General features: G+C 39.3%; 2 protein-coding genes across 5 annotated transcripts in view; one reads left to right on the forward strand and one right to left on the reverse strand.

Moving 5' to 3' along the window:
- Positions 1-26,588, reverse strand: part of coro7 (coronin 7) — a 350,254-nt gene that overhangs the window by 149,112 nt on the left and 174,554 nt on the right. The gene's annotated exons all lie outside the window — the stretch shown is intronic.
- The window catches only part of vasnb (vasorin b), a 50,221-nt gene that overhangs the window by 19,125 nt on the left and 4,508 nt on the right, over positions 1-26,588 (forward strand). The window contains exon 1 of one of the 3 annotated variants that reach the window (XM_061884836.1): positions 6,352-6,510. The exons of 1 other annotated variant lie outside the window; for it this stretch is intronic. In XM_061884836.1, the coding sequence (XP_061740820.1) occupies positions 6,370-6,510 (141 nt within the window). In that variant the 5' untranslated portion in view covers positions 6,352-6,369. Of the gene's footprint in view, positions 1-6,351; positions 6,594-26,588 lie in introns of those variants that run through there. One more of the 3 variants, XM_061884839.1, reaches the window with a different exon arrangement.

Genomic DNA, 26,588 nt, shown 5'->3' on the forward strand with positions numbered 1-26,588 from the left:
AAAGGTTAACCAGGAGCACCAAGACTCTAAAGGACCTCAACACAGTATGCACATTTACAAACACTCCCCATTCTTGTCACTTCTTACCCATCCATTTTCTACCGCTTATTCTCTTTGGAGTCCCGTGGGGCGCTGGTGCCTATCTCAGCTACAATCGGGCGGAAGGCGGTGTACACCCTGGACAAGTCGCCAAGTTGCAAACTTTATCGTCGATGTTCTCTACTAAATCCTCTCAGCAAAAAATATGGCAATATCGCGAAATGATCAAGTATGACACTTAGAATGGACCTGCTATCCCCGTTTAAATAAGAAAATCTCATTTCAGTAGGCCTTTAATCTCATTATATGCAAATATAATGACAATAAAGTCCATTCTATACTATTCTATTCTGATTGATTTAGCTAAGGAGCGCTGTAACCGGCTGATCCGTCGGCGGTCTCGTCTTAGCGGGACTGTGCCGAAAACGTAATTTCAGTTCTGATGTGTCTTGTACATGTTGGAACGGACAAATAAAAATGATTCTGATTCTGATTCTAAACTGCACCAATTTTGTCAAGAGGAGTGGTCAAAAACTCATCCAGAAGCTTGTGGATGGCTACCAAAAGCGCCTTATTGCAGTGAAACTTGCCAAGGGACATCTAACATTGCTGTATGAATACTTTTGACCCGGCAGATTTGCTCACATTTTCAGTAGACCCATAATAAATTTATAAAAGAACCAAACTTCATGTTTTTTTGGTGAACAACAAGCATGGGCTCCAATCACTCAATCACAAAACAAAAAAGAGTTGTAGAAATGATTGTAAACTCAAGACAGCCATGACATTATGTTCTTTACAAGTGTATGTAAACTTTTGACCACGACTGGTCTCACTATGTATTTTCTCTTGAGAAAAAAAAAAAGCGCAATATAATTCACATCCATTGTATTCCTCGGGGTTATTCTTAGATTTCATCAACACCGAACCTCACTTATCATTGACCCTTGTGTGCTTGCGTTCCACACCAGGAATCTCGTGGTCGTGCACACCTGCCGCAGACGAACTGTGACGCCAAGGTTTTTGACGGATTGTTGCTGACGGATGTCTTTACATGCTGGATGGCAGCGTTCGCTTGTTTTGGAACTAGTTTGGCACAGGAGTGCGATCGCTTTGTTGACTTACACGATTCCGTCACATATCTGAGAAAAGTTTCATACAATCTACACCTTTTTTTTTTTTTTAGTATGTATAGAGGTGTCTCGAAGGAGGCCTCAAAAACTAATATACAGTGGGGCCAAAAAGTATTTAGTCAGCCACCGATTGTGCAAGTTCTCCCACTTAAAACGATGACAGAGGTCTGTAATTTCCATCATAGGTACACTTCAACTGTGAGAGACAGAATGTGAAAAAAAAAATCCAGGAATTCACATTGAAGGAATTTTAAAGAATTTATTTGTAAATTATGGTGGAAAATAAGTATTTGGTCAACCTTTCAAAGCTCTCACTGATGGAAGGAGGTTTTGGCTCAAAATCTCACGATACATGGCCCCATTAATTCTTTCCTTAACACGGATCAATCGTCCTGTCTCCTTATCAAAAAAACAGCCCCAAAGCATGATGTTTCCACCCCCATGCTTCACAGTAGGGATGGTGTTCTTGGGATGCAACTCAGTATTCTTCTTCCTCCAAACACGACGAGTTGAGTTTATACCAAAATGGATACATGGATGATACAGCAGAGGATTGGGAGAATGTCATGTGGTCAGATGAAACCAAAAAAGAACTTTTTGGTATAAACTCAAGTCGTCGTGTTTGGAGGAAGAAGAATACTGAGTTGCATCCCAAGAACACCAAACCTACTGTGAAGCATGGGGGTGGAAACATCATGCTTTGGGGCTGTTTTTCTGCTAAGGGGACAGGACGATTGATCCGTGTTAAGGAAAGAATGAATGGGGCCATGTATCGTGAGATTTTGAGCCAAAACCTCTTTTCATCAGTGAGAGCTTTGAATGGTTGACCAAATACTTATTTTCCACCATCATTTACAAATAAATTCTTTAAAATTCCTACAATGTGAATTCCTGTATTTTTTTTTCCACATTCTGTCTCTCACAGTTGAAGTGTACCTATGATGAAAATTACAGACCTATAAGAGGGAGAACTTGCACAATCAGTGGCTGACTCAATACTTTTTTTCTTTACTGTACATTTTTGAAGATTTCCCGCCATCTTTGCGTCGGAGGCGGAGAAACCGCCGACCTGCCGCCTCCTTGCTGGCGCGGCACCAGGCGAGAGTTTCACAATACATTTCATTGTGAAGTTCTTAATCAACACAGCTTATCTCCGTTTTTTTTTTGTTTATCTTGCGTGTGGCACATGTCAAAGGGTTGGAGAAGAAAAAAAAAAAAAAAAAGAAAACAAGCTGGGTGGAGCGGAATGACTTGAAAGATCACAAACGGAAAAGTCTCGGATAAGAAAGTGAAGGACGGCCGAAGCCTGAAAAACAGGTTGGGTTCTTTAAAAATGTGATGCAAAAAATATACATGAGCTATGGTCAAAATGCTATTGAAGGCCAGGGATGTTCCGATCAGAGTTTTAGGCTGCTGAATACGATCACCCTTGAGTGACATCGTCCAATACCGATCACATGTATTAACTGTAAGATTTAATCCAAATTGTACTAAAAAAATTTAAAAAACACACAGGACGGCAGTTAACAATCTGAACACAACATCTAAATCAGTGGTTCTCAACCTTTTTTCAGTGATGTACCCCCTGTGAACATGTTTTTAATTCAAGTACCCCCTAATCAGAGCAAAGCATTTTTGGTTCGAAAAAAAGAGATAAAGAAGTAAAATACAGCACTATGTCATCAGTTTCTGATTTATTCAATTGTATAACAGTGCAAAATATTGCTCATTTGTAGTGGTCTTGTAGTTATAAAAATAACTAAAAACTTGTTGAAAAATAAACAAGTGATTCAATTATAAATAAAGATTTCTACACATAGAAGTAATCATCAACTTGAAGTGCCCTCTTTGGGGATTGTAATAGAGATCCATCTGGATTCATGAACTTAATTCTAAACATTTCTTCACAAAAAAGAAATCTTTAACATCAATATTTATGGAACATGTCCACAAAAAATCTGGCTGTCAACACTGAATATTGCATTGTTGCATTTCTTTTCACAGTTTATGAACTTATATTCATATTTTGTTGAAGTATTATTCAATAAATATATTTATAAAGGATTTTTGAATTGTTGCTATTTTTAGAATATTTTTTTTTAAATCTCACGTACCCCTTGGCATACCTTCAAGTACCCCCAGGGGTACGCGTACCCCCCTTTGAGAACCACTGATCTAAATTGGTTCCTTATTCCTTTATTCTCTTTTACTACATTTTGAGCAAAAAAAAAAAAAGCCAATCGTGCACAATAGGGTTGTATAGTATTGCGATACCAGCTATGTCCGATAATGGGTTTTTTTGCCGATATAACCGATATTGTTCAACTCTTAACTACCGATACCGATATATACAGTTGAGGAATAAACACATTATTTTCCTAATTTTGTTGTGATACCCCGCTGGATGCATTAAACAATGTAACAAGGTTTTCCAAAATAAATCAACTCAAGTTATGGAATAAAATGCCAACATGGCACTGCCATATTTATTATTGAAGTCACAAAGTTCATTTTTTTTTTTTTGACATGCCTCAAAACAGCAGCCTGGAATTTGGGACATGCTCTTCTTGAGAGAGCATGAGGAGGTTGAGGTGGGCGGGGTTGAGGGTTAGCGGGGGTGTATATTGTAGCGTCCCGGAATAGGTAGTGCTGCATAGGGTTCTGGGTATTTGTTCTGTTGTGTTCATGTTGTTCTCCCGAAATGTGTTTGTCATTCCTGTTTGGTGTGGCTTCACAGTGTGGCGCATATTTGTAACAGTATTAAAGTTGTTTATATGGCCACCCTCAGTGTGACCTGTATGGCTGTTGACCAAGTGTGCTTGGTCATTGACTTGCGTGTGTGTAAAGCCGTTGATATTTGAAAGGAAGTGCCTTTAAGGTTTATCGGTGCTCTGTACTTCTCCCTACATCCGTGTACACAGCGGCATTTTAAAAAGTCACAAATTTTACTTTTTGAAACCGATACCGATCATTTTGAAACAGATACCGATAATTTCCGATATTACATTTTAAAGCATTTATCGGCCGATAATATCGGCAGGCTGATATTATCGGACATCTCTACGCGATACTAATGAATCCTATTCAGTATTATACCGCCTCTGAAAAGTACCGCTCCCGCATCCCTCTGCCCCCCCCGCCCGTCGCCGTCACTTCTGTTAAAATGTAATAATCACTTATTCTTCTGTTGTTTGGATGCTTTACATTAGTTTTGGATGATACCACAAATTTGGGATCAATCCGATATCAAGTCGTTACAGGATCATACATTGGTCATATTCAAAGTTCTCATGTGTCCAGGTACATATTTCCTGAGTTTATAAACATAACACAAGTTGTAAAAAAACAAAAGATGTTGCGATGCCAAAAAAATCATGTTGTAATCATAGTAGTATCGACCAGACACGCTCCTATACTTGGTATCATTACAGTGGGTGTTACGTGTAGATCCACCAATGGCGTTTGTTTACATTTTGACTCAGTGAGCTACGGTGTGTAGTGAAGCATGTTTAGCTATTCCTCGTCCTGCAGGGATGATACTTGTAAGAAACTTACTTTATTTGTCGGCACAGAGACGAGGATTAATGATTTAGAAGTAGCTAAAACACTGCCGTCTGCGATTGGACGTTAGCCGCTAGCGAGCTAGCTGTCTTAAAGCGCCTTTTCCTGAGGGCGTTTCAGTGTTATCACTTCACCTCAATGTTACTTTTTAAGCCAAAACGCGTCCGTTCTCCCTTTTCTGTCTAGAATAGAATAGAATAAAATAGAATAGAATGGACTTTATTGTCATTATATTTGCATATAATGAGATTAAAGATTCCAACTTAAGGTGCGTTAGTGGGAACAAATATAGGGTGAAATAAATAACACAAGAGGTAATAAAGGAAAAAACTAACAATTAAAATAAACAGACTATTATCCAATGAAAATAATAAGCAATCCTGTACAATTTACAAAACACTATAGAAATACAAAACACTGTGCAATTTACAGAATAAGACAAGAGTACCGAAGTGTCAGTGTCGGACGTATTGCACTGGAAGGGTAGTATTGCACAGTAGGGTATTAGGGTAGGATATTGTATAGGGGTGAATTACTATTATTATAAGTTACAGTTCAACATGGTGACAGCTTTGGGAAAAAAGCTGTCACTGAGCCTGTTTGTTCTGGCTCTGATGCACCTGTAGCGCCTGCCCGATGGTAGCAAGTCGAACAGGTGGAAGCCAGGGTGTGTGCTGTCCTTGGTAATGTTTTTTTGCTCTGTTGAGGCAACAGGAGTTGTGTAAATCCTTCAAGGAGGGCAGGGGACAGCCGATGATTTTTTTGTGCAGACTTTATGACCCTCTGAATCGCCGGTTTGTCTGCTTCAGTGCAGCTGGCGTACCACACTGTTATGCAGTACGTCATCAGGCTCTCGATAGCCGAGCGGTAGAAGGTCACCATCAGCGGTCTCTCCAGTCTGCACACTGCGTTTGCTTGTAAGTACGGCGTGGTTGTGCGCTGCCGAACATGCTCGCCTGCTCGTAAACCAGCAATGTCATGATGTGATGACGACAGGGGTGCGGGGGACCGGTACTTTTTAGAGGCGGTATAGTACCGAATATGATTCATTAGTATCGCGGTACTATACTGATACCGGTATACCGTACAACCCTAATACATACACAAAATATATATGTATTAAAAAAAAAGCTACTGTGTTTAATAACGATGTCACTATGTTGTGCATCTGTCAGAAAAAATAATAGCACAAGCAATAAAGTAGAGGTGCACGTTTTGACACATTTCTACCTATTTGTGAGCGGCGGCTCAGGAGTACATGAGTCAACCAACGCAAATTCCTCAAGCGAAAAACTACCAATCAATCATTGTGACAGTTAATTATGGCACAGTGCTGCTTTTCCTCTCTTTATTCTGAGGCTTTGCTCAGACAGAGCTCTCCTGTCGAGCCGACTTCAGCGTCCACACGTCCGAGTGAAAGTTGATCTGCCCACAACTTCCTTAAGGACACCGACGGAGTCTCTTTTAAGAATACAAGTATCGAAGGATAATGCAGGAAGAGGAAGCCGTAAGAAGTATTTGCACAATGTTGTCTTCAAAGAGCCCGAGGACATGTGCGTGTGTTTCCTTGAAGAGCGCATGTGACATTGTTTGTCTAGTACGGACTGGCGGGCTGTCAGTCAGTGTGCCTTGCCTGATGCCGGCCACACCTTCCCCGGTTTTAAGCCGCGCTCTTATTTCAACAGAGAACAAAAAGGCAAAAGGCAGCTTGACAACAAGCGCGGCCCATGGCTCCAACCTAAGGATAATTTATCTACGTGTTTACAGGGCTGTTCGCGTAAGTGTTATTATTGTTCAATGGCATGCATGAACTAGACAATGTTACTGTGTGAATGATGGGAAGACGCCAACATTTTACATGTGAGTGCATGTTAATAATTACAAAATGTTTTGCATTAATCCTGTATAAACGCAGATTAACCACGCAATTTATTTGGCGTGCACATGCGCCTTTGTTTTAACCGCTTAATATGTGCAAAGAAGAATGAAGAGAAAAAACTTAGTTTAAAAATACAGTTCCGATCAAAAGTTTGCATACACTTGTAAAGAACATAATGTCATGACGGCCATGAGATTCCAATAATTTCTACAACTCTTATTTTTTGTGATAGAGTGATTGGAGCACATACTGGTTGGTCACAAAACAACATTCATGAAGTTTGGTTCTTTTATCAATTTGTTATGGGTCTACTGAAAATGTGACCAAACAGCCAAACAGCTCAATTTTTGTTTTATCTGACATCACATGGACAAAGATAAGACTTTCTGTGGTCGGATGAAACACAAATTGAGCTGTTTGGCCACAATACCCAGCAATATGTTTGAAGGAGAAAAGGTGAGGAACACCATCCCTACCGTCAAGCATGGTGGTGGTAGTATTATGCTCTGGGCCTGTTTTGCTGCCAATGGAACTGGTGCTTTACAGAGAGTAAAGCACCTCCAAATTCTTCAGGACAACCTTAAATCTTCAGCCCGGAGGTTGGGTTTTGGTAACAGTTGGGTGTTCCAACAAGACAATGACCCCAAACACACGTCAAAAGTGGTAAAGAAATGGCTAAAACTGGGTAGAATTAAGGTTTTAGAATGGCCTTCCCAAAGTTCTGACTTAAATGTGTGGACAATGCTGAAGAAACAAGTCCATGTCAGAAAACCAACACATAGCTCGGTTGGTAGAGTGGCCGTGCCAGCAACTTAAAGGGTTGTAGGTTCGAATCCCGCTTCCGCCATCCTAGTCACTGCCGTTGTGTCCTTGGGCAAGACACTTTACCCACCTGCTCCCTGTGCCACCCACACTGGTTTAAATGTAACTTAGATATTGGGTTTCACTATGTAAAAGCGCTTTGAGTCACTAGAGAAAAGTGCTATATAAATATAATTCACTTCACTTCACGTTTAGCTGAACTGCACCAATTTTGTCAAGAGAAGTGGTCAAAAACTCATCCAGAAGCTTGTGGATGGCTACCAAAAGCACCTTTTTGCAGTGAAACTTGCCAAGGGACATGTAAGCAAATATTAACATTGCTGTATGTATACTTTTGACCCAGCAGATTTGGTCACATTTTCAGTAGACCCATAATAAATTCATAAAAGAACCAAACTTCATGAATGTTTTTTGTTGACCAACAAGTAGGTGATCCAATCACTATCACAAAAAAAAAATAAGAGTTGTAGAAATTATTGGAAACTCAAGACAGCCATGACTTGGTGTTCTTTACAAATGTATGTAAACTTTATACAACGAATGTAGTTTAAAAATACATCCCAAAAAATAAGGTAATTTGCATATATTGCAGCAATGACATCTTGTATCACAGTACAACAAGTTTAAAGTACAAACTAAAAGCAAAACATGTTTCGAGGCAGCCGCTAGCAGTGTGCAAAAAAACAACGCTGGTGAGGTATACCCGTGGCAAAGTTGTCAAAAAAAAGTAGCGCAGATTAGTTAGGTTTTGTAGCAAGTGTGATTAATCACGATTAATCCCAATTTTAGAAAATTATTAATCTAATATTAAAAAAAAAATTCAAATTCAAACATACAAAAAAGTGTCAATCAATTAATCAATGTTTATTTATATAAGAGTCTCAAAGGGCTGTAAAGTGTCTCAAAGGTTAGACTAGTTAGTTAACAGACGAGTCATGATGCTAATTTGAAACATAAGATGTTTATCAGTTTAGAAAGACGTGTCGTCTTATATTTAGGGCGGTCCTATATTCGTGTTGATACATTATTTTATTGATCATCAGGAATTATTTGTGTTTGAGTCATACATTAATGAATGTTGTGTTATTTACGCAGTCAAAAGTAGGAGAGGAGCCACATTTCTAGCTTGATTCTTGAGCTGATATAGTTGGGGTATTATATTCAGAGTCGTCTTATATTCGGATCAGTATGAACAGGCGAATCATTTATTGCCAAGTTTTTTGTAATACATTATTGCATGCAGTAATCTATACGGTGCTGGGATTCCTGGACTATAATTCGCTACTTTGAACTATGTTATAAATGTATCTAATGTAAGATTCCAATAGTTTTTAACCATCCATTAGGTTAAAATAGCTGAATTTCTGCTTTTCCTGATCAAATACAGAGTAGAAACTTTAGATGATGTTGTTCGCCAGTATGCCCCCAATTTAATGTTTGCAGAAACTTTTGTTGCCATAATTTCTTGTATTTTTCCCCCTTGCTTTGAATGCTGCGTTTTATACAACACTGCGGCTAATTTATGGATTTTTTTTCCAGTTTCACAAGCGTCACATGCTGCCAATAAATTTAGCCTCGTCACATCAGATTAACGGAATTACCGAACGGGTCACCAGAGATGAATGAAAATGTTCACATTAAATCAAAGACACTCACATGATCATTTAGTCAGCGGTTCAGCGTGTTATGGACTCACCCTCAATATAGAGAAGACGTGACAAAATGCGCAAGCCAAAGACGATAGATCCAGCCATCCAAAAGGAAAACAGCCCCCGCATGGATTGGAAAAATTAGGTGGGTGTGGCATATATTTTGGGGGGTTCTATCCTGGAAATCAATACAATATAGACTAGTTAATAATGTGGTTCTTTAGCTGATATAGTTGGGGAATCTGTCTTATATTAAGCATTGTGTTTAATTGATCAGTATCACTTATGAGTGACGGATAAAACTAGAACGAGTGCTCCATGCTACACTAGTTAAAAACAAGGTGGGTCACAGGGGTCTTTTTGTTAGCCAGAGCAGCACCATAGAGGCTACATTGGACAGGAATAAGAAACAGATGAAAGCCAACGTTGTCTAGGCCGGACTTTCATGTGTGTGTAATGTGAGAACTTCACGGTGGAGATCTCAGACAGATAAACCTTCGCTGTGGCTTCTAACGCGGTACGGGTATGGCGACGAAAGACGGCCCTGGTCGGACATGGCCGAATTGGACAAAACCCGAACCGGTAGAGACTACGGAAATATATCAAGTCTTGCCAGCATCCGTAGGATCCCAGTTATAGTTGTTGGCAGTGATACCGTCTGAAAGGTTTTACATTTCTTACGCCAAGAACAATTTTCAGGTGGGAGAGAAACCTGATATCACGTGTGTGTGGTGTGTGTCAAACCAGGCTTGTTATCTGTGTTGTCTGGGGTCACAGAACACGGAGCAATGGAAGAGGCACTAATCTGAGCCTGATCCTTAACCTCAAGGCGTGCCCCCTCTTTCTTTTAAACCCCAAATGTCTTCACGCTTCCATGATCTTTGTTGATCTTTAGACCGCTGATTGCAGCCGATGAGTAACTGCTGGCCTGGCAGTTTCTTATTTTTACTCCTTTTCAGACGTGTCCTGATACAACTTTTTCACTTCCGGCACTGTAGCTTTAAATGTTGACTAATATTGATCCGATATAAAATAAATGTAGACTTGTCACATCAGAATAATGAAATTACCTAACGGGTCATGGTATGTCAATGATAATGCTTACATTAAATCAAACACACTCATATGATCATTTAGTCAGCGGTTAGGCGTGTTATGGACTCACCCTCAATATTGAGAAGAAACGACAAAATGCACAAGCCCATCCATCCATCCATCATCTTCCGCTTATCCGAGGTTGGGTCGCGGGGGCAGCAGCCTAAGCAGGGAAACCCAGACTTCCCTCTCCCCAGCCACTTCGTCTAGCTCTTCCCGGGGGATCCCGAGGCGTTCCCAGGCCAGCCGGTAGACATAGTCTTCCCAACGTGTCCTGGGTCTTCCCCTTGGCCTCTTACCGGTTGGACGTGCCCTAAACACCTCCCTAGGGAGGCGTTCGGGTGGCATCCTGACCAGATGCCCGAACCACCTCATCTGGCTCCTCTCGATGTGGAGGAGCAGCGGCTTTACTTTGAGTCCCTCCCGGATGACAGAGCTTCTCACCCTATCTCTAAGGGAGAGCCCCGCCACACGGCGGAGGAAACTCATTTCGGCCGCTTGTACCCGTGATCTTATCCTTTCGGTCATGACCCAAAGCTCATGACCATAGGTGAGGATGGGAATGTAGATCGACCGGTAAATTGAGAGCTTTGCCTTCCGGCTCAGCTCCTTCTTCACCACAACGGATCGGTACAACGTCCGCATTACTGAAGACGCCGCACCGATCCGCCTGTCGATCTCACGATCCACTCTTCCCTCACTCGTGAACAAGAAATGCACAAGCCAAAGACGATAAATCCAGCCGTCCAAAAGGAAAACAGCCCCCGCATGGAATGAAACAATTAGGTGGGTGGGTCGTATATTTTGGTGTGCTCTAGCCCGGAAATTGATGCAATGCGATATAAAACCAGCACGAATCGTCCATAGTTTCAATATTTTGTCGTATGGAATGTTAGAAAATGTTTGACCCAGTGAAATTAGTCGAACAGAGAGTGATGATAGGTGTGAAACAACTATTTATCATTAACCGTCTGGAAAGGACTTATACTGAAGTGGAAGTGGATTAGTAATTGTTTTTGGCCCCAATAAATGATGACGCAATAAGTTGAATTATGTGGACACGTTTTGTAATATGCTTCTGCCTTGGAGGCTTTGTATTATGCAACTGTAATTATTTGATATATGTTTATATTGACAAATGTTTTAGAGTGCAATATTGCTCTATTAAGTCAGGGTGTCAAACTCCGCGGGAGGAGTTTGCTAAGGTTGAAAATAAACCTGAAATTTTTGAATGAAAGAAACAGCGGTTCTAAATGTGTCCACTGGATGTCGCAATAGCAAATTCTTTGTATCTTTGTAGATGATGCTAGATATGTACAAAATAAACCACATGATGTTAGTACATCAGTCGAGAAAAATGAGCAAACTACATTAATAACATCCTGTAATCTGATATAATTTTTTTATCTTGATAGATTGAAAATTAACACCATCATCACATAATTTATTCTGAAAATATAAATAACGCCAAATAAAGTACATATAGTATTAACCGCAAGAGTTAATTGTAAAAAAAACCCACAAACAACAACATTTGGATTTGTACAATTTCATATATGTCCTTGTTCTATTTTTAAGTTGTCTTTATTTTTAAGTTATCGTGCCGTGATTTTACCGGTCCGGCCAACTTGGGTAGTAGATTTTTTTCCATGAGTTTGACACACCTGTGTTACGTATGTCTAGTTTGTGTGTTGTTGTGTAGCTGTTAGCTGTTTGCCTTGTGTAAATGACCTTATTAAAATACAAAAAAAGAGCAACCTACACAAATAAACACGCTGCAGGACTTCTTTTATAGGAGCGCGTATGTCAGGTATTTTAGATGCAAATTGATATAATCCACTTTAGCCGATATCAGACTGATATCAGATCGGGACATCCCTACTCCTTGTATTCATCATTTTTTTATCAGTAGTGACGCATACACAATTAATAATAACTAAAGTAATAATAAATAATTTTGCATGGTTTTATTTTGTTGTACTTTTGTAGTGGGAGTGGCGTAGAACTGCACTGCTGCATTAAAAAGAAAATGAAAAGGTATTCATATAATTTTGTCCTTATTTTGCTACATGGAATGGTGCAAAATATATGAAAGTCCCCAAGATGCAGTGGAGATCTTCACTACCGCAACCAAAAAAATAAACTACACTTAGTTTGGTACAGATCTCGCGCCGAGTGAGTGCACACACTGCTTGTCACAGTCGTATCGCTTGTTCCACATTATTGTGTCTTCCGTAGAAATATTACTCAACGTTTGAATCCTGCCGTTCAAAGAATGTCGCATTAATAACAAGTCTGTCGACGCCAACGTTTTTGATGATTGCAAGAAGTGTGTTGACATTTTTTCCACTTAGTAGACCGCAGTATAACCCCCGGACCAGCATGCCAGACAATAATCCGTCTATGAGTTGAGTCATTTTCGCTCAACATGCTGTACACTGACTACTCTAAAGCATAGGCGCCGATCTACATTTCTGCCAGTGGGTGCTCGGTGTGTGTGTGTGTGTATTAGTGCTGTCCCGATACCAATATTTTGGTACTGTTACCAAAAGTATTTCAGTACTTTTCAGTACTTTTCTAAATAAACAGAACCACAAAAATTGCATTATTGGCCTTATTTCAACAAAAAAATCTTAGGGTACATTAAACATATGTTTCTTATTGCAATTGTGTCCTTAAATAAAATAGTGAACATACAAGACAACTTGTCTTTTATTAGTAAGAAAACAAACAAAGGCTCCTAATTTAATTTAACATATTGTGTCATTTATCATTCTATTATTTTGTCAACATTATTAAGGACAAGTGGTAGAAAATTAATTATTAATCTACTTGTTCATTTTCTGTTAAAATCTGCATACTTTCTCTTTTAACATGTTTTATCTACACTTCTGTTGAAATGTAATAACCACTTATTCTTCTGTTGTTTTGGATCATACCACAAATTTGGGATCAATCCGATACCAGGTAGTCATAGGATCATACATTGGTCGTATTCAAAGTCCAGGGACATATTTCCTGAGTTTATAAATATTATATAAATGAATAAAAAAAATGAAAGAAGATTTTGTGATTTAAAAAAATATCGATGTAATCATAGTGGAATCGACTGGATACGCAATTGTACTTGGTATCATTGCATTGGATTTTAGTTGTAGATCCACCAATGGCGTTTGTTTACATTTTAGCGTCCCGGAAGAGTTGGGGCCGCAGGGAATTTTTGGAATTTGTTCTGTAGTGTTTATGTTGTGTTGTAGTGCAAATATTCTTCCAAAATGTGTTTTGTCGTTGTTGTTTAGTGTGGTTTCACTATATGACACTTGTTTATGACAGTGTTGTCATCGTTCATACTGCCACTCCTTAGTGTGACATGTATGGCTATTCGCTCGTGTGTAGTTTGTTCAAAGTCAAGATGATTGTGACTTAGGCACAAAGAAGTTTTTGGTTTGACTTTATTTAATTATAGACTGTATGATTTGTGACTTTATTTTTATGTAAAATGGAACAAACTGGTCACAAAATTAACATCAAGATTGATTTTTTTTCAAAAATGATCTTAAAGATTGAAAGATGCCATCAATCCAAGTTGGGTGCTCGGCATTGTCCGTAGGATCAGCGCCTATGCTCTAAAGCAGGGGTAGGGAACCTATGGCTCTCGAGCCAGATGTGGCTCTTTTGATGACCGCATATGGCTCTCAGATAAATCTTAGCTGACGTTGCTTAACACGTAATCAATAATCCCGCTGGTAATCACAGTGTCAAAAATAACGTTCAAAATATAAAACATTTGAATCCATCCATCCGTTTCTATCGCACCTGTTCGATAAGTCGCATTAATGGTCAAAAATATTTTATTTATTATTGGTTAGCGTCAGAATAACAATGTTACAAAAAATAAAAATAAGAGATGAACGCATTTTTTTTGTTGTAATAAGGGAAAGTCCAAATAAAAGAGGAGGCGTAGAATTCTCTTGTACAAGGGTACAGGTCTTCGCGTTTCTCCTCATTGAGCTAAATTGAATCCAGTCTCTGTTTAATTCCTTGCTTCTTGTCTATTTAATAGATGTCATCAGTTTTTGAACCTGAGAGTTGTATTTAGTGTTAAAAGTATTATATGGCTCTCACGGAAAATATTTGGCTTTCATGGCTCTCTCAGCCGGCCGGGCTTCACGGTGGCAGAGGGGTTAGTGCGTCTGCCTCACAATACGAAGGTCCTGCAGTCCTGGGTTCAAATCCAGGCTCGGGATCTTTCTGTGTGGAGTTTGCATGTTCTCCCCGTGAATGCGTGGGTTCCCTCCGGGTACTCCGGCTTCCTCCCACTTCCAAAGACATGCACCTGGGGATAGGTTTATTGGCAACACTAAATTGGCCCTAGTGTGTGAATGTGAGTGTGAATGTTGTCTGTCTATCTGTGTTGGCCCTGCGATGAGGTGGCGACTTGTCCAGGGTGTACCCCGCCTTCCGCCCGATTGTAGCTGAGATAGGCGCCAGCGCCCCCCGCGACCCCGAAAGGGAATAAGCGGTAGAAAATGGATGGATGGGCTCTCTCAGCCAAAAAGGTTCCCGACCCCTTCTCTAAAGTATAGCCGAGTTTCTTTCTGTTCTTTCAGGATATAAACTGCAAAACAATGTGAAGGATGATACTAATAAGAAGACTGTCTGCATCACAGTTTCGATAATGACAATGGGTGTGTTGATGAATGTCTATAATAAATGGTCGACAATCCAACAGTCTTTTATGGCTGCATTTATTGCCGCAGAATACTTCTATAATTCACCACAGCATGACGACAAAAGCATTGTAATGACAGCGGAGAAAAAAGCCCCACATTCATGTGTTAGAATGATAGCTCACGCTCAGAGCCATTCTTGAAAAAAAATATATAATTCAGTTAGGTCATACAGGTACAACCGGTGACAGATCGCAATCTGAGCAATGCACTAGCTCATACTTGACAGCATGACATGCAGTCTGCTTGTCTTTCATTAACATAGCTGACATATTCAGACGTATCTTTGTGTGGCATGTGTTTGCTGGAGGTATACAGTACAGACATGCTGCTTTCCTAATCTTTTTTATCCGCGTTTATCCCCGCGCAAATCTTGTTCCTGCCTCCCAAATCTCTCTTGGCCCCCTTTGTCACGTTGACAGATCACCCCCACTGGATTATGGATAACAGGGTCCAGCTGTGGTCACGGACGGTGCCGACAATTGAAAGGGATGCGAACATGGAGTGTGTGTGTGTGTTTTCTTGGATTTCTACCCTTCTTGAGACATTAACAAGGAAAAATACCTTCCATATGTGGAACGGCGAACAAGTTAGGACCGAAATGATGGTCCCGATACGGAAAAGCACAGCTTCTACTGAAGAGCCAAATACTAGAGTCTGTGAACATTGCTCCAAAGTCAGGATTTTCTTTTGTTGTTGATTTAATGCGCATACAAAGTAAACATTAACTTAAAGTTAAAGTACCAATGATTGTCACACACACACTAGGTGTGGCGAGATTTGTCCTCTGCATTTGACCCATCCCCTTGATCACCCCCTGGAAGGTGAGGGGAGCAGTGGGCAGCAGCGGTGCCGCGCCCAGGATTTATTTGTGGTGATTTAACCCCCCATTCCAATTCTTGATGCTGAGTGCCAAGCAGGGAGGTAATGGGTCCCGTTTTCATAGTCTTTGGTATGACTCGGCCGGGGTTTGAACTCCCAACCTACCGATCTCAGGGCGGACACTCTAACCACTAGGCCACTGAGTAAATAAATAAACAAATAAATGATGACACTACTTCCACATTTACCCATTCACACACACATTCACACACTGATGGAGGGAGCTGCCATGCAAGGCGCTAACCGGCACCCATCAGGAGCAAGGGTGAAGTGTCTTGCTCAGGACACAACGGGGTTGGTACTAGGTGGGGATTGAACCAGGGACCCTCGGGTTGCGCACGGTCACTCTCCCACTGTGCCACGCAGAGTAGGCTTGACAAAGGTAGCAATACAAAGTACCAATGATGGTCACACACACACACACACACCAGGTGTGGTGAAATTATCCTCTGCATTTGACCCATCACCCTGGGATATGAGGGGAGCATTGAGCAGCAGCGGTGGCCGCGCCCGGGAATCATTTTTGGTGATTTAACCCCCAATTCAAACCCTTGAAGCTGAGTGCCAAGCAGGGAGGCACTGGGTCCCATTTTTTATAGGTTTGAACTCACGACCTACCGATCTCAGGCCGGACACTCTAACCATACATGATAAAACAAGACGGCAGCTAAAGATAACTTCCCTATTCATCCCTGGAAAACCCCGTAAAGTGAACAGCTGATTTTATGACTTCCGGTGCTGACGTAAGGATGAAAAATACAATACGGTACTGAGACTATAGTGGCCATTAACAGTTAGCTTCTACAGCTAGGTTGCCCGAAGTGCGGCACAGGGGCCCATCTGTGGCATCGGAGTAATACATTTCATAAAACTACAGATCTCATTTGCACCCCCGGTGGTGAAATCTGTCAAAATTAGTGTGGTCCCAAAAAGGAGGGATTTTTTCAAATTGACTGTGTGTCGGTTTTAAATTTGCCCCCGCTCTGGTCGACATATGAAATAACAAGTGTGTAAAAAATTTGAAGTGCTCCCCTTCTGGCCAACATATGTAATAACAAGAGTGTGTAAGAATGCCAAGAATGTGGAAAACAGTAATCAGAGCAAAGGGTGGCTATTTTGAAGACACTAGAATATAAAACAAGTTTTCAGCTATTTCAACTTTTTTGGTTAAGTACATAACTCCACATGTGTTCGTTCATAGTTTTGATGCCTTCAGTGACAATCTACAATGTAAATTAGTCATGAAAATAAAGAAAACGCATTGAATGAGAAGGTGTTTCCAAACTTTTTGCCTAAACTGTATATTCACTATTATTTTCTGAAGTATTGAGAATATTTAGCTTGCTTAAAAGTGAGATGAGTATTAGGGCTGTACAATTAATCGATTTGAAATCTTAATCAGAATATTCATGTATAATTATGATTTAAAAACAAGATAATGGTTAAATTGATTATCTCTCAAGCTATTTTAGGGCCCTCCTTCCCGTGAGAGTGCTTTCCATATACAATCGCTATTAAAAGTTTACATACACTTGTAAAAAACATAATGTAATGGCTGTCTTGAGTTTCCAATAATTTCTACAACTCTTATTTTTTGTGATAGTGATTGGAGCACATACTTGTTGGTCACAAAAAAAACATTCATGAAGTTTGGTTCTTTTATGAATTTATTAAGGTTCTACTGAAAATGTGAGCAAATCTGCTGGGTCAAAAGTATACATACAGCAATGGTAATATTTGCTTACATGTCCCTTGGCAAGTTTCACTGCAATAAGGCACTTTTGGAAGCCATCCACAAGCTTCTGGTTGAATTTTTGACCACTTGTCTTAACAAAATTGGTGCAGTTCAGCTAAATGTGTTGGTTTTCTGACATGGACTTGTTTCTTCAGCATTGTCCACATGTTTAAGTCAGGACTTTGGGAAGGTCATTCTAAAACCTTAATTCTAGCCTTATTTAGCCATTCCTTTACCACATTTGACGTGTGTTTGGGGTCATTGTCCTGTTGGAACACTCAACTGCGCCCAAGACCCAACCTCGGGGCTGATAATTTTAGGTATTCCTCCTTTTTCATTGTCCTATTTACTCTCTGTGAAGCACCAGTTACATTGGCAGCAAAACAGGCTCAGAGCATAATACTACCACCACCATGCTTGACAGTACGCTTGGTGTTCCTGGGATTAAAGGCTTCACCGTTTCTCCTCCACACACATTGCTGGGTATTGTTGCCAAACAGCTTAATTTTTTTACCGTCTGACCATAGAACTTTCCTCCAGAAGGTCTTATCTTTGTCCATGTGGTGTCAAAATACCTCATACACACCTGCTTTGCCAGAGAATAAGACATAACAGAAGGGATCTATGTTGCTACTTTTGCGACTTTTTTGCTACATTTAGCGAGTAGAGATATGTATTAAAGGTGAAAGTGAGGAGTTGATTCTGCGTGTGGCATTTGTTTAGTAACCAATTACAAGCGATCGAGAAATCGGAAATCTTTTAGTTATAGATCTGTATCGCCCTGGAATAACCTGCCTCGTATTCTCACCGGCATTGAAAGTAAATTAAAGAGCCATAGTAGCATTAAACAGGCACTGAGTGAGCACAATATGTCCATCATGTCCTCATTAGTCATATTTTTTTATTTTTTTTATTTTTTCAGACTATAATGTGCAATAATGTTATATGTATGTGTGTATATATGTATGCATATGTGCATCTGTGTGGATATATATACATATATATAGATATATCTCTCATTTCTATCTTTTTTTACTATTTATATTACCATATTGTATATGCACCTTAGGGGATCTGCTCCAATTTCATTGTTCTTTGAACCGGTTCATTACAATAATGACAATAAAAGTCTATTCCATTCTATTCTAAACAGGTTTTTAAAAGGAAAGTAATATTTTATCTGAGTCTGTAAATTAGTTTGCTTGATGATGATTTTTGTTTGTTTTGTGTATTGTGTAGTTATAATTATATGCTTATAATTGTAATTGTATTGAGGTAGTGGGTTGTTGTAGTAACCAGCTAATGGAGATCCTTTATAAAAATAAAAAATAAAACCAAAGAAAGATGAAGTATTCGCTATATGAGTGAAGCTCCGCCTCCACAAGCCCAAAGAGCGTGCTTGTCTTGTTTTTCATTTTTATTTTTTATTTTTTTTATTATCAAAAACTGAGTTTTCAGAGAGAAAAATCCGGATTTTATTCTTGGCCAGAATCGTGCGAGCCCTATTAGAGTGCAGTTAGTCCTCACATTTGTAAGATACTGTACCTTTGTGGCATTTGTACCCTTTTAGTCAAATTCTGTACAATGACGGATGTCAGCTTTTGGTTATGAATCAGGATGAAATCCATCCAAGTATCTTCTTGCCCAGTTTCCAAAACAACAAGATGACAAACCTGAAGCTTCAAAACGGCGCCGTCACTCACTGAGCAGACTGAACTCAAGGAACCGGAGTACTGTATATCACGCTCCGACTGACACGCCAAACGCATTACTTCTTAGGGAGTTACAATCCCAGAGGGAGGGAATACCCTGTGTAGTGTGCGTCTTATGCCCTCACTGCGACTTGGCCCAGTGCCCTCTTCCGAGCTCTTATCCAGCCAGCTGAATTATGCAAGTACACGGTGACCTGTAGCTCCTCACACACACACACACACACACACACACACACACACACACATACACACACAAACGCAGTTTTTTTTTTAACCCTCTCCTCTTTATTGGCCCGGCTCTCAAGATAAGGGCTCTTAATGCTCAGCCTGCAGGGACTTAATTGAAGTCCTCTCCAAGCCCTCTGCATGGCCCCCAGAGAGTTCTCTTTCAGCCCAACAGAACCTTTCTTTGACCTCCACTGATGCACTTTCTTTTCGCTCTCTGTTATTATTGCTTCTTCTTATTACGTTCAGTTATTGTCCATTGTTTATATGACACACAAATGACTGAACAGATCACCACATGACTTTTGCAAAGAAGGTTGGGTATGGGTAAAAGTACCCAATTTTACAATTTGGTGTGAATCCAGGATTTTTTTTTTTATTATTATTTGAAACACTTCCGTCTGGTCTTGATAGTATGTTTGGGATAAGCTTTGGTGTACATTTTGCTGAACAGTTACTTTTAAAGCCTGTACTTTTAGTCTGTCTGCAAGATGTTCGATTCTGGAGGTGTTCCCAGATTGCAAATGAAACCACGCCCATCTTCCACAAAAGTACCATCATTTATTTTTTTTTGAAAGCGTACAATGTTTAAATATATATTTTGTGCATTTCTGCTTGTCTGAAGTTGTCACGTTATTTATTTATATTTTTTTCTTTCTATAGTGAACTTTTGTTTTACCTTTCTTTTTGAAATGGAGCTGTTCTGTCTCCTCAAGACCATTTTTTTTTTTTTTTTGCGGGTCAGAGTCCGCCTCTGCTTTCTTAAATGCAGACGTACAGTACGCCAATGTACACAGACATGCATGATGCACTTTAATTTAACTCTCTGTGTTATTGCTTCTTCTTATTACGTTCAGTTATTGTCCATTGTTTACATTACACATAAATGACTGAACAGATCTTTGCAAATGGGTTGGGTATGGGTTAAAATACCCAACTTTACAATTTGGTGTGAATTCGAGATTAATTTTTATTATTTAAAACACTTCCTTCTGGTCTAGATAGTATGTTTTGGATAAGCTTTGCTGTACATTTTGCTAAACAGTTACTTTTAAAATGTATTTTTTAGAAAACGTACACTGTTCAAATATATATATCTTATTTTTTTCCCAGTCCAAAAAAGAACTTCATAAACCTCATAAACATTTTATACTGTAGATTCACCCGGTCACAATATGTACACTTATACACTCTTCCATCAATTCAGGCTCTGTATAGAAAAAGCCTGAAAATAATACTTCATCCTACCTTTTTTTGTGATTCGTAATGGCTTTAGAGCTTGACTTCATGTCTAAAAAAGTACATCCACCTCGTTTTTACATCATAACGTAGCCAGAGTGCGCTTTGGCATTGTTAAACACGAGTATCCAACATTTTTAAGTCAGAAAAAACCGAATTCCTCATAGGTCCTCTTTAATGACGACCTAATTCAGGCATATGCGTGTATCATAAGGCGGTGTTTTTCAACTTTTTTTTGAGCCAAGGCACATTTTTTGTGTTGAAAAAAAAATGCAGAGGCACACCACCAGCAGAAATCATTAAAAAACTAAACTCAGTTGACAGTAAAAAGTTGTCGTAATTGTCGGATATGAATTTAAACCATAACCAAGCATGCATCACTATAGCTCTTGTCTCAAAGTAGGTGTACTGTCACCCCCTGTCACATCACACCCCAACTTATTTTGAGTTTTTTGCTGTTTTCCCGTGTGTTGTGTTTTTGTTCTTGTCTTGCGCTCCTATATTGGTGGCTTTTTCTCTTTTTTTGGGGGGTATTTTCCTGTAGCAGTTTCATGTCTTCCTTAAGCGCTATTTCCCGCATCTACTTGGTTTTAGCAATCTAGAATATTTCAGTTCTTTTTATCCTTCTTTGTGGGGACATTGATGATTGTCAAGTCATGTTCGGTGTACATTGTGGACGGCGTCTTTGCTCCACAGTAAGTCTTTGCTGTCATCCAGCATTCTGTTTTTGTTTACATTGTAGCCAGTTCAGTTATAGTTTCGTTCGGCATAAGCTTCAATGCCTTTTAACTCACCATTTGTTTATTTATTTATTTTTGGTTTAAGTATTAGACACCTTTTTACCTGCACCCTGCCTCCCGCTGTTTCCGACATCTACAAAGCAATTAGCCACCTACTAATATGGAGTATTATTACATGGTTACTGGGCCAAGTTTAGACAGCACTGACACTCAACAACAACACATCATGTGCAAACAATTTTAATCGAAAACAGATTACTGCTTTGGAAAAAATATTTTTAAACCAAATAGGTTAAATTAGATAATCTCCCACGGCACACTAGTTTGCCGCGGCACAGTGGTTGAAAACACTGTCATAAGGTAATGCTGCCTATGCCTTTAGAGCTGGTTGGATACTCAGGGTATGACTAGAAATGTAAACCAATCACCCAAGTTTACTTACAAGGGGACTTGTTTGGTGCACACCAAAATTTAGATAATTTGATTTCACCGTACCAAACCAAACAGAACAAGTGTGAAAATGCGGCACTAACGTCTACCTATTTTTTTTTTTTTTTTTTTTTTGGAACACTGGTAAACTCACGTCTTTGGTTGTCAAATCGCATACGATCCACGCATCTAAGAGTGGAGAAAAAAATAAAATAAAAGAGCAGATTTAAGAACCATTGTTAAAAGACATCTGGTCGCCAACTTTTAAAGCTGCCATTCATACGCTGCCTTTCATAAATCTGTCATCTTGAAAAGTTCTTGTTGATCTCTAAATGCCAAGCCAGTGACACAGACAATTGCACCTTCTTTTTTTTCCCTCCCCGAGCTCAGCTGCCGACAGTTTAAAGAATGTTTCAACGAGCGTGCAGGGAGAGGAAATTACAACTGGAGGGAAGGATGACAATCTCTCTACTACTCCCTCTAACCCCGTACTCCTGCTTATCTCTTCCTTGAGGGCTGTCCACCTCCACTCACTTCTTCAAAACACTTGAGTCAGAACCACACAGTCAGGAGTCACTCGGCGCACTACAGGTCCACACCGGTTGTCCCTTATCAGCTTACACCCTGATAAACCCTGTACAAATCACTCCGGTCCTAACAGAAAGAAAACAGAAAAACCCGAAGCCATCAAACTACGCTTTATCTATGATCTGATAGTAACCACTGAACCCCTCCACGTCTAGTTTTTCCTCTCGGGAATGGTTTAAAACAGGGGTGTTCAAACTTTTTCCACTGAGGGCCGCACACTGAAAAATCAAAGTATGCGGGGGGCATTTTGATAGTATTATTTTTTTAAAGCAATACAGTAGTTGTTTTTTTACATTTAGGGCTGTCCTCAAGTTTGGTCCCCGGTCTCCGGAAGGGTCTCAGTCATAAAAATGTTAAAAAAAAAGGCATAAATTATTTTTTTTTTAATTTTACGCTTGAATCTCGAGATCAACTTCAGGTCTGTCTGTCGTTATGTTTTTTTTTTATTTAGTTTTTTATGTCTATGGCCTTTTTTATGTCTATTGCCTCCTTTGTCCCACACGCCATTAGACTGTACAACTCCTCTCTGGGGCGGGGGGCGGGGGGGTACTAGGATGACAGGGGATGCAAAACAATAACAGTGCAATACATTTTCATAACATGGTCACTACTGCCTACTTTGTCTTGTTATATTCTTATTTTACTGTTATATTTTTATTCCCATTGTTGCTTTTTATTTTGTATTCTTATTGTAATATTTCTCTATTTTGTTTCCATTTCAACCCCCATTATTTACTTTTTACTTTTATTTTTATTGATCTCAACTCTGTACACTGCTGCTGGAATTTTAATTTTCCTGAAGGAACTCTCCTGAAGGAATCAATAAAGTACTATCTATTTATCTATTTATGTCAAAACCCTTATTTATACGGCAAACACAAAAACTATGCAACATTTCCCCCCAAAACATTTCAAAGTGGAATATTTGACGTGAAGTAATTGGAACCCTAAATAGGTCAATAATTCATAACAATAAAAAAAGAATAAGTGTTGAAAATAAGCCTAATGTATATTTAGATTTTTTTTTACTTTTAACGCTTAAGTCTGTAGATCTCTTGATTATAAGATTTTATAATTTTTTGCATACTTTTTTGTTCGTTTGATGCCCTTTTTGTGTTATTAATAACTATCAAATCCGGACAGCATGGAGTGCTCCGACCTTTATATACGCGAACATAGTTTCCACATGGTTGAGAGCCGTGGGTTGTGGGCGAAGCAGTCTGTGTGGCGGCGAAAAGTGGAGACGTGACGTGAGACTTTTTATACCCCATAAAACATGCTTTTCCCACACCCCATTGATACCGTTACCAAAAATCCTCGACAACTCTGTACATGCAAGAACACAACATATTGTATGCCGGAGGCACCGTAGCTACATAAGCAGGCTTTTGTTGTAGAAGATTCTCTATGAATGACTGTACGCTTAAAGTGGGTTCAACTCTTCAACGATCCACACACAAACACAGGTTTTTAAAAGTAAGCCTCGCTTTCTTTCAATCATGTTTGGGGCTTTGATCAGGGAACAGTATCTGGCGTGGAACAACAAAATGGTCCTGTCTGGCAGACTTATCCAGAGAAGACTAACATGGTGGTAGTGGGGTTCAAGCAAATGTGAAGATTACTTTGACTCATGTACACATAAGAGGAGGACAAATACAGTACGTGATGAAGGGGTTATGTTTTTGAGTAATAGAATGAAAATAAATGCCATGGCAGCTGAGATGACACAGACCCTCCTATGCCTCTCTGCTGCACCACCCCTAGATCTTAAACTCTCCATTTGAGGGTAAACAGTGTTCTGCAACACCTTAGTACAAGCAGTACTATAGAAAGCAACCTTGGTTTTTTTGAAGTATAGATTCCTATGAGTCAACACCCGTCATTATTGTCAAAAAGCAAAAGAGCAAAATAATTGTGTCTTGCCAAAGTCAAGTGTTAGCATCATGATCTGGGGCTGCATGGGTGTGACCTGCACTGGGGAGCTACGGTTGATTAGGGCAGTGGTTCTCAAATGGGGGTACGCGTACCCCTGGGGGTACTTGAAGGTATGCCAAGGGGTACGTGACATTTTTTTTTAAATATTCTAAAAATAGCAACAATTCAAAAATACTTTATAAATATATTTATTGAATAATACTTCAACAGAATATGAATGTAAGTTCATAAACTGTAAAAAGAAATGCAAAAATGCAATATTCAGTGTTGACAGCTTGATTTTTTGTGGACATGTTCCATAAATATTGATGTTAAAGATTTCTTTTTTTGTGAAGAAATATTAAGAATTAAGTTCATGAATCCAGATGGATCTCTATTACAATCCCCAAAGAGGGCACTTTAAGTTGATGATTACTTCTATGTGTAGAAATCTTTATTTATAATTGAATCACTTGTTTATTTTTCAACAAGTTTTTTGTTATTTTTATATCTTTTTTTCAAAATAGTTCAAGAAAGACCACTACAAATGAGTATACAATTGAATAAATCAAAAACTGATGACATAGTGCTGTATTTTACCTCTTTGTCTCTTTTTTTCAAACAAAATGCTTTGCTCTGATTAGGGGGTACTTGAATTAAAAACATGTTCACAGGGGGTACATCACTGAAAAAAGGTTGAGAACCACCGGATTAGGGGAAAACAAAAATTCTAACATGCAGTGTGACACAGACTATGATTGAGAAACAGATTACAAACTGACTACAAGTTTATTAGTCATTACATTAAAAACACCCTGCTAGGAACACATTTGGTTACTGAGGCCCAGGTAGCAGCCAGAAATACATAACAATATAGTACAATTAAATAATTGTTCTTAACAAGAATATGATATTGCATAGCAAAGTAGGGCTGGGCGATATGGCCTGTTATTAATATCTCAATATTAATATCTCAATATTTTTAGGCCATGTCACGAAACGCGATATATATCTCGATATTTTGCCTTAGCCTTGAATGAACATTTGATACATATAATCACAGCAATATGATGATTCTATGTGTCTACATTAAAACATTCTTCTTCCTACTTCATTAATATATGCTTATTTTAAACTTTGATGCAGAGAGGGAAACCACAACTAAGTCAATTTACCAAAACTGTATTTATTAAACAGTTATTAACAAACATTCATGTCATTTCCAAAACAGTTAGTGCAAGATATACCAGGCCCCAGACACATGTATTTCTCTAAATGTGGCCACCGAGTAAAAATAATTGCCCAGCACTGCTTTTGAGGCAATATTATATGACATGGTGGCAACAATCACTTTGAAGAGACACGGTGCGTTGAAATTAAATATCTTAACAGGTTCTTGGACATGTTTGTCACCTCCAGTGCGAAAACAGAACATTCTGTGTGTGGTCAATGAATAACAAAAGCTATGGATGAGATACTGCACAAGTTAAGGTACCTAAATAAGTATAACATTCAGTAAATGTAATGAATACATCCTTTTATATATACTAAAAGGAACTGAATGTTATACTGTATCGTACCACACCTCCTCCTTTTGGTGGTTCTTTTGAGACAATAGGGCTATTGTACCCAGTTCAGCTGTCAGGAGAAAAAAATGTGTTTTTAGCAGTGTAAGTCAAAAAGATAAGATGAAAAGACGTGAAAAGGTCAACAACATAGAAATGTGGACCCCCCTGCCCCCCACACACACACCATCGCTCCCACTCATTCTCCAGTCCGTTGATGCAATAATAAACTGTCACAAATGCTCTAGCTGTACAACAAGTATCTTCTTTATCTCTCTTCATTCCTCTCCTTTCAATCATCTTTCACGTCCACTGTTGACGCTCGAAGGGAGGTATTTGTTTTGCAAGTCTTGGGCTTCTCTAACTATACTAAACAACCCTATTGATACTATCTCCCAGGTTTCTTTTAAGCAATAGAAATACTCGTCAGTCAGTGTTGTGACACGGAGCGTATTCTTTCTACTACATCTTAGCTGTTGGTTGTGCAGTCACGAGGAAAGAGGCCATGGAGGTTAACAATGGTATCTGTTGCACACATCAAAGCTTGTCAACCGGTGGCCCACAGGCCAAATCAGACCTGTGAATAACATTGGAAGTGGCTATCATTTCTGCACAGTTAAAAACACCAGGACATGAATGGCAGAGCCACTA

The sequence above is a fragment of the Nerophis ophidion genome, linkage group LG23 (assembly GCF_033978795.1).
Source record: "Nerophis ophidion isolate RoL-2023_Sa linkage group LG23, RoL_Noph_v1.0, whole genome shotgun sequence".
Classification (NCBI taxonomy): domain Eukaryota; kingdom Metazoa; phylum Chordata; class Actinopteri; order Syngnathiformes; family Syngnathidae; genus Nerophis; species Nerophis ophidion.